Raw genomic sequence first — 9184 nt, 5'->3', positions numbered from 1 at the left:
CTTATTTCCTGCCATTCTGATGCACTCCTTCCAATTCGGGGTCTAAGATCTGTCCCAGCTCCCCACCCCCGTTCAAGTACTTCTTGAGTACTTACTACTGTGTGCTGGGCCCTATTCTGGACCCTTAGATTCATCAATGAATGATGTCACACAACGAATGTCACTGGCCCACTGGTGCAGGCTAGGATCAAGTCATGAAACACTGGGACCCTTTGCGGCTCCCAGCTACTTCTAGCCTGCTGGTCCTAGGACAATTGTAAAAAACTAGAGGAATTTTGTTTCACAGGTTTTTCTTTTCACTCCGCCATTTTCTATTCTCCCCTCATCTTCAGGGATAGTCTCTACAGAGCCGTGCCTTCACCTCCCTCCAAAGGAGTCAGCATCTAATTTCACATGGTGTGTAGGTGGGAAGTATGATAGGCAGGGGCGAGGGCTGTGGAGAATAGGAAACGATCACATTAATACACCCAAATGGTCAAGTTTGGGCTGCATGCTTGCATTTTGAGAGAGGTGATAAGAAGTCAAGATAATCTTGGGTGAGGATTCAGATGAGTGCCTGCCTCACGAATATCCGGAGGAGGACCCTGGACCCCTGAGGGGCCTAGGACTTACATGTTGGGACCGGGGTTCCTCCTTAACCACCCCTACTGCCCATTCCCACTTATCTGGCATGTGCCCTTGGTAGCTGGTCCATGTAATCCTCACGGGGGTCCAAGCGGCAGGTACCAGCAATCATCCCCATGTGGCAGGTGAAGAAGATAAGAAATTTACCCAGGACTCAAGTCCTGTGGGACTGAATGTCCTCATAGCCAGCCAGTACAGCTCTGCTCCCCCGCTCCTCCCCACCACTCACACCGGGCTGGCCATCCCTTTACAGGTGGAACCTCTCATCTCCCACGTGGGCTGCCTCCCCCCACACCCACCTCCTACCCTAACTGACCTGTGTGGGGCCTGTTCTGTCCACATTCCTCTCTGGGCTCCTGAGCTCCCAGCCCCAAGGCTGAAGCAAAGAGAGATGAAATGAAAATCCTGCTCAAGCCGAGGCATTTGTCTGGTGTTGGACCTGTCTGCTGCAAATGGCCCGCAAGTGAGTGACTCACCCTCGGTAAGCCTCAGTCTTCATCTGTAAAATTGGATAATGACACCTCTTATGCTACATTCAAGATCACTGCAAGCATCAAAATGGGAAAGCATCGAGCCTGGAACAAAGTAAGAATTCAGTACAGGCTGGTTTGCTTTATTCCTGGGTGTCATACGAAGATCTCAGCTTGAAGTGTATGTTCACGCACATGCGTATGTGGGTGTGGTGCGTGTGTCCCCAGTTAATTCCCCAGATTCTTTCTAGGCCTTTCACACTGGTGTTGAGGTAGAGGGTGTCTGTCCTGGAACCCCTCTGCTTAATAAAGGGGAGAGTCAGAGACTTTGGTGTCCAGTTGTGTTTTCCTGCTGGCCCTTTGCTCATGAACCCACAAAGGCAAGTTACTGAATTCAGCACATTTACTCATCAGGGTTAGGGCATCCCTCTTGTACCTCGGTGGCCAAATGCCTGGGCCAAGGGGGGACACAGAGTTTGACCATTCTCAGACTTCGCAGGTGACATGGCGTGGGGATCCTGCATGATGGAGGGTGACGTTGGTCCCTGACGGGAGGTGAAGGAGGAGGCAGAGCTGGGGGACAGAAAGGGTTAGAGGGGAATGGTGTAAGATGGTTCTTACTCATCCCTTGGAGATGGCCAGGCCCCAGCAGGGAGGCCCACACCGAGTCGGAAACACACTTCGAGGTCACACAGCCTTGTTTTTCCCCTCCCAAAGAACTACCTTCTCGAGCAATTCCAGGAAGCTGGACTCATAGGAGAAATTTGTTAGAAAGGAGCCCTTCAGCTTCAGCTGCAAAGTCAATCCTGGCCCTAGGGACCCAAAAACAGAGCTTAGGGCCGTATTCCCTCAGAGACACGAGTACCCCATCCCCTGCTCCCCTCCCCCGCTCCTCTTCCCTGACAATGCCCTTCCAGACCCTACCCATGCAGGGGTTCAGCCCCAGGCTGAGAGCTTGGGACTGGGTGCTCTGTCCCTCTCACTCCCCTCTTTGGCCTCTCCCTGCCATGAGCACCCAGGCATCAAGCCCTCCGGCCCTCACCTGTTCCCTGGGAGCTGCCCAGGAGAGTCAGGAAGAGGAAGAAGGGCATCCTGGCCCCCATTGTGGCCCCCTTGCTTCTTGCTTCGCTGATGGACAGAAGAGATGTCTGAAGCTCTGGCTGGCTCTCCTTACCAGACCTGCCTTTCTGCACTCCACTCAATCCTTAAGCCCAGGCATTTGGGGGGCAAGGGGAGAGGGAAGCTGGGTAACTGGATTTTCCAGTTTTCCCAATAAGGCTTTGAGGACCCAGGAGAGGGCCATTCACTGGGCTGTTGGGGAAAATAGAAGGTGGTTCCCTTTCCTCAATCCTGTGCCCCCCTCCCCTATATCTGGGGACTTGAGGGGGAGGAGAGGGAGGTTAAGGAGGTGTCCCTCCTGTAGGTGTCCGGGCCCCACCCAAACCCGGGCCTCTCCTTGCTCTTCAGGGATTAATTATTAACTGCAATTACTTTCCATCTTTCACACCACCAAAGGGTTCAGGAATGTGGGCCCAAAAGGGAGGGGTAGATTATACCAAGTTTCTTCCCAAACCCAGGTGTCCTGCTCCCCCAGGCACAGTGGTTTTCTAGGTGAGAAATCTGTGTAAGGGGGAACTTTCATCTTTGAATGTTGTGTTTTACTTGTTCTAAAACATCCTATCTATTCAGGTGGAGACTTTCATCAGATATCCTCCCAACCCTTGCCTTATGCACACTCATCCTCCCAATCAACAGCTGTATACACAGGCACTCCGAATGACGAAAACAAGGACAGATATGGAGAGAGAGTTTGGAGTCCATCTAGTTTACCCTCTTGCATTACAAATTAGGAAACCAAAGCCCCGAGAGGCCATATGACTCACTAAGGTCACACAGCAAGCAGGTCAGTAGCAGAGAGATTAGAACCCATCCCTCATTATGCCAGACACAGGGACAAGCTCAACAGATTGACACACTAGTCACATAAACCCCCCAGAACACACAAAAACACATGCCCTTCGTCTTCCTACTTGCATGACTGTGTACTATCACCCTCCTCCCATGAAAACCAGTGGCCCAAGCACAGAGGGATGGAAGCAGTGAGACCACTGGGCAGACTCAAGGAGAGAAGCCAAAAGCAAAAACAAGAAAGTGGAGAGATGGAAGGAGACACTGCTTACACCCTAAAAATAAATAAAGTGAGGCATTCAAGGACTCGCAGACTTGCACAAGAGAGCAGGCAAACAAGAATGGAAAGAATATATGGGCAGAAAGATCAGCAGGCAGAGGAGGTATGAGCTGGGGGTAGAAAGCAGGAGCACAGACAGATGCTTTGGGGCATCTGAGTCTTCTTAAGAGGAGAGTCTCCTCTTCTTAAGAGGAGAGTCTCCTTAAGAGGAGAGTAGAAAGCAGGAGCACAGACAGATGCTTTGGGGCATCTGAGTCTTCTTAAGAGGAGAGTGGGAAAGACCCTTATGTCTTTCCCAGCTGGTGCCCCCAACTCTTTCTATATAGTCATGGCTGACACTGCTGTTTGCTAGGAACATTCGAACCATTATTTCCTTTAATTCTTGTAATGACCCTTTGAAGTAAGTACTAGATCACCCCATTTTAGGGGTGAAGAAATGAAGACTTAGGTCACATGACTTGCCTGAGATTGCGTAGGTTGGGAGTAGTGGATTCAGTGCCGTTTGTCTTCAGAGCTAGGTTCTGAACTTCTGCATTGCACTGTTCTGGAACATGATTCATGTCTTCCCTGATGCTCCTCTTCTCCCCTTGCCCCTTCTCTGCCAAAGGAATGGAAAGCTTTGTGGGCCACAGCAAGCTAGGTGAGAGATGGCTCAGGTGTTTACCCTGCCCTGAGGTCTCCCAAAGGTCAGATGCAGGCCCCAGGCCTTGACATTCTCCACCTCCATCCAGCTCCCAAATTCTGCTTCCTCAAGGGACCCGTGTATACTCACCCCCAATGGTTGTACTTCTAGGAGCAAGAGCACTCTGGGAGAGGACACCCTTCCTTTGAGGAAAGTCTGGGCTGGAGATTGACTTGGGCGTGGGAGATTGGTCCCAAGTCTGGGAAGAGCCTGAGGGCCAGGTAGGGAAGTCCTCAGCCTCTCTCACTCACTCTCCCCCTCACCCACTGTTTCCTGGGATCAAGCTGGGATAGGTTAATCCCCCGGGGACATCTTGGTGACCTCTCCCTGGGGATGGAGATCCTGGGGTTGATGGAGGCCTGGACACACCTGGCTCTCCTGAGACTTGTAATCAGCCTGAGAGCCTTTAAAGAGCCAGGGAGATGGATCTGGAAAGGCACCATGGATGCTGCACTGGTGCTGTTTCTGGGCCTGCAGGAACACCATCCTCTGAAAAGGGGTGTCGGGGTGAAGATGTGGGCTCTGGACCCAGGGACATGGCCAACTCTTCTAACCCCATCACTTCCTTTTTCTTCTTCTTCCAACAGCTCAGCTGAGCTCATCGGGAAACAGTATCTGGATGCATCCTGACTACCTCTGAGAGTCCCTCAAGTTCTCAAGATACCTCTGCCAGTCTCCTAACTATTTCTGAGGAGATCTCTGCCGGTCTCCTCACTGTCTCTGCTGGTCTCCCCACTGTCTCTGCCACTGTCTCTGTCTCCCTGTCATCTCTGCTGGTCTCCCCACTGTCTCTGCCAGTCTCCCCACTCTCTCTGGCGGTCTCCCTAACATCTCTGCTGGTCTCCCCTCTGTCTCTGCTGGTTTCCCCGCCATCTCAGAGGAGATGTCCGCCAGTCTCCCCACTTTGTCTACCGGTCTCCCCACCATCTCTGCCATCTCCCCACCATCTCTGAGGAGGTCTCTGCCAGTTTCCCCACTCTCTCTGCCAGTCTCCCTATCATCTCTGCTTGTCTCCCTACTGTCTCTGCTGGTTTACCCACCATCTCAGAGGAGATCTCTGCCAGTCTCCCCACTGTGTCTACCAGTCTCCCCACCATCTCTGCTGGTCTCCCCACTGTCTCTTCCGGTCTCCCTAGCATGTCTGGGGAGATCTCCACCAGTCTCCCCACTGTATCTACCAGTCTCCCCACCATCTCTGCCGGTCTCCCCACCATCTCTGCCGGTCTCCCCACCATCCCTGGGGAGATCTCTGACAGTCTCTGCCCCGTCTTTGTGAGTTTCTCAACAGGTTCTTCAACTTCTGGGGGTTTTCCCAGTAGTCCTCAGACTTCAGCTACCACCATTTCTGGGAGCACTGCAGTAACAGTCTCGGTGTCGCCAGGTGATATTTCTGTTGCTCAATCAATCTCTGAAGGGCTCTTTAGCTTGGCCCGTGGTTCAGGGCGGGGGCTTCCTGTGCTTGGCCATGGGTAGGTCGACAGTTCCCCAGAAGCTCACTGAAGCAGTGCCCTGGCCTTGGTGGCTATACAAAGGACCCCCTTCTGCTTTTCAATTCACAAAATTTTTCTCTTGTAGTTAGTGCCTTTTGTATCCTGCCTAAGACTTTTTTTTGCCTACATCAGAGTCAAAAAAATATTCTCCTATATATTCTTCTGGAAGCTTTTTATTTAGGCTCTGACATTTAAGCCTATGATCTATCTTCGATTACTTTCTGTGCATGGGGTGAGGTAGAGGTTGGTTCATTTTCTCCCCTTATGGATAACCAATTGTCCCAGAACTATTTATTTCAAAGACCCTCCCTCTCTGCCCACCATTGAATTGTGTGAGTACCTTTATCCAAAGTCAAGTGAGCATATATGTGGGGGTCTATTTCTGGACTCTATTCTGTTCTTCTGTGTCTATTCTTATGTCAGTGCCACAGTACTTAATGACCACAGTTTTGTACCAAAGTTTCAAGATCTGGTAGGATAAGTCTTCTACTTCTCTTTTGCTTTAAGATTTCTTGGCCATTCACAGTCTTCATTTTCATAGAGTCAGTTCATTAACTTATACCAACAACTTGCTGGGATTTTGACTGAGGGTGCACTGGATGTAATTTCTGCTTCTGCTCTCACTTTGATCTCTCCTGGCCATTTTCTGTCTCTGCCCTTCTAGGATCTGTCTCCCTCACAGCAGCCCCAGGAACTGCTCCCACTGTGCCTGGCCTTCCATACCCGGCATGGCTGTCTCAGGAGTTTCCACTCCCATAATGGCTAGAGCGGTCACCACATGCCCTGAGCTCGGCCTCCACACCAGTAAGGTGCTCTTATTTGCATTGGGCCATTTAACAGTAAAGATGTTGGTTGGACCCATTCTCTCTTATTCTTCTGCAGCCAGCCCTCACTCTTGGAGGGGAGCGTAGGAACAGGCATTTCGTGCCTGCTTTCAGCTGTGTTTTGAGTATGTCTGAGGATGTCCACAATTCTTAAAGGGGTTTTGGTGCTTCTGGTCACACCAACAGCCAGATATCTGTTACCTGACTGCTTCCTTAAAAAGTTTCCAACCTCCTTCCTCATGGCCTGACCCGTCTTTCTGGTGCAAGAAGCATCCCCTCCAAGGATCCTATTCTCCCTCCTCCCTCTGTTTCCTCCTCTTCTGCCCTCCATTCCCAGCAGGGGAGGCATGGCCAGCCTCCCCCCCCCGCCCCCCCCCCCCCCCCGCCCCGGTAGCTGAGGACAGGAAATGAGGGGAGGGAAGACAGAACAACAGGCTCTAGCTCCCCTTGATAACTAGCATCAGGCCAGGGGGGTGGGAAGGACTGGGGTTCAGAAGAAGGAGAGAGGCCTGCCTGGGCATCCTCATAGCAGACACATCGCAGACTGAGAGAGACATAGACAACAGAGCCGGAGATACTGGAAGAAGGTTCAGAAAGACGGAAAGATGTGGATGTCAGTGAAGAGTTTAGAGACCGACAGACATATGTCCACAGGTGTCAGGGAAGAGGTGGCTGTGGCTTGGATGGAAGCCCTTGAAAAACCCCCTCCACTGAGATTCTGTTCTCAAGATGCGGAGAGAACTCCACAGAAAGGTGTGGTCTTTGAGCTGCACAGACATCAGAGTCACAGAAGGAAAGATGGAAAGCCATGGAGGGCAGTGGGGAGCTGGGGGTTGAGGTTCCTCCTGCCTTGATCGCTGTTCCTCTCTGCTCCTCAGGCCCGAAGCCTCAGGAGAAGAACCCTGTCCAGGACTGGGCGATCATGCCAATCACTCTCACTGTAGTGGCCACACTGGCCAGCCTACTGTATGGTATCAAGAAGGTGAGTGAAGCTGTGCCCTAAATGTGTGGGTCCCCAAGGCCAGTGGGGCTGGGACCTGGCATTCCAGGACTCCGAGAAGAACAGGGGCTTCAGGGAGGAGGATGCCAGCCTGCCACACTTAGGGAGAGGTGAGGGGGAAAGGAAACCTTGTCTGGGTGGCTGAAACCCTGACCAGGCAGGGATGGGGACTTGGGGCCACCGAAGGAGGCTGGGGAGGGCTGGAGGCTGACCAGCCCAGGGAGACACTAAATTTAGCTCTAGGCAGTGAAGAGCTGTCTGCTCTGTGGATCACGTTAACCTGGGTGTTGAATCCTAGCTCTACTATTATAGCTATATGACCTTGTGCAAGTTACTTAACCTCTCTTTGCTCCAGATTTCTCCTTAATAATAATAACTAGTACTTAAATAGCATGTATTATATGCCAGGGGCTATATGTACATACATACCCATGTGCCTGTGATATAGGTGATATTATTACCCCTCATTTTATAGATGAGATGTAGCCCTCATTTGATAAATGAATGCTGGATAAAATGAGAATGATAGCATCCATTTCAAAGGGCTGTTGGAGAATGAAATGAGCTATACACGTAAAGCCCTTAGGTGCTTGGCATTAGTAAGTGCTCAGTAAATTAGTCTTGTTGATCATTATTATTGTTTTGCTTGAAAAGGAATGCTGAGAACCTGAGTTGTCAAAAAGAGGCAGCAGTGCATGGGGAGAGCGGAGGGCTGGACAGCAGGTTCCTGGGGCCCTCAGTTAACCCAACCTATCCATCCCTCGTCTCCCAGGCCTGCCAGTTCCAGAAGGAAATGAGTGTGGAGTGTGGCTGTGGCTCTGTGATCTCTAATAGCTGCCACCAGGAGGACACCAGCCAGTGCTACCCTGTCAAATGAAGGGGCAGGACCAGGATAATGGAGTATCCTTCCCCCTTTCTCTCTAAAATAGACTCATTCCCAGTCTCAGCTTCCCATTCAGCTAACTGGGGCAATTTCCTACAGTAGATTCCTGGGGCTACCGGCCCAACCAGGTTTCCTCCACCAACATTGTAAGGGGAAGTCCATGGTCAGTCATCAAGTGGGAGGCTGAGATTCCAGTCCCGGTCCTGCCACCAGCCTGCCATCTGGCACCTAACTTCTCTGATGCACTTTTCTCATCTGCAGAAGGAAGGACCAGAGCTACATGGTCTCCAGGGGTCTTCCAGCTTTCATGGAATCTAGGTCTGGATGGTTGGAACCTTTGCCCCTCACCCTTTCTTCCCATCCCACCCTCTTCCTCAGAGAAGCTCATTAGCTAAGGACACTTTGGGCCCCCCACGTTCAGGATGGGCAAGTCTCCCTTCACAGCTCCTTTCATATGGAGCCCCTTTGGGCTGGCCTCCTCGCCCTCCCAAGACCCCTGATTCTCTCACTTTCTCACCAATTTCTCCTCATAGCCTCCCTCAGGGGTTCTGTGATGCCCCCCTAGACCACTCTGAGTGGATGAAGGACACAATTCTTGCTAAATAAAACACTAGTCCCTCTACTCGTCTCCTAGCCACTGTGTATTTGTCAAAGCACGTGGGCTTTGCCATCGGGCAGGCACTGGCTGAGTCTGGTCTCCTGTTTACCAGGTGTGTGACCTTGAGCAAGTCACTTTCCTGATCTGAGGTTGTTTATTCTCATCCGTAAAAATGAGGCTCACATTGCTAACCTCATAGGCTATAACAAGGTAAGGTGCTTAGCACATTCTTTGGTACACAATACATGCTCAAACATTAGAAGCTAGTAGGGTTGTTTTGTGACTGGCCCCTCAGCCTCTGGCTCAGGCACAACAAACTCTTACTCACACTAAGAAATCAACTTGAGCCTCTACTAACCCCCCAGTTCCTCTAACTCAGATGTATGGATCCTCTGGGGCAAGTTGTGGCTAAAAGAGAAGGGAGG

At 51.3% G+C, this 9184-nt stretch overlaps 1 protein-coding gene across 1 annotated transcript; it reads right to left on the bottom strand.

Moving 5' to 3' along the window:
* Positions 1-1494: 1494 nt before the first annotated feature.
* On the bottom strand, positions 1495-2278 carry SFTA2 (surfactant associated 2). The gene is made up of 3 exons (XM_027603985.1): positions 2137-2278; positions 1818-1906; positions 1495-1667 (listed from the first exon to the last, which is right to left on the bottom strand). Exons 1-3 carry the CDS (start codon positions 2195-2197, stop codon positions 1581-1583), a joined length of 237 nt encoding a protein of 78 aa, XP_027459786.1. The 5' UTR covers positions 2198-2278; the 3' UTR covers positions 1495-1580.
* Positions 2279-9184: the final 6906 nt, after the last annotated feature.

The sequence above is a fragment of the Zalophus californianus genome, chromosome 7 (assembly GCF_009762305.2).
Source record: "Zalophus californianus isolate mZalCal1 chromosome 7, mZalCal1.pri.v2, whole genome shotgun sequence".
NCBI classification, from domain to species: Eukaryota; Metazoa; Chordata; class Mammalia; order Carnivora; family Otariidae; genus Zalophus; species Zalophus californianus.
This window is presented reverse-complemented; position numbering and strand designations above follow the sequence as displayed.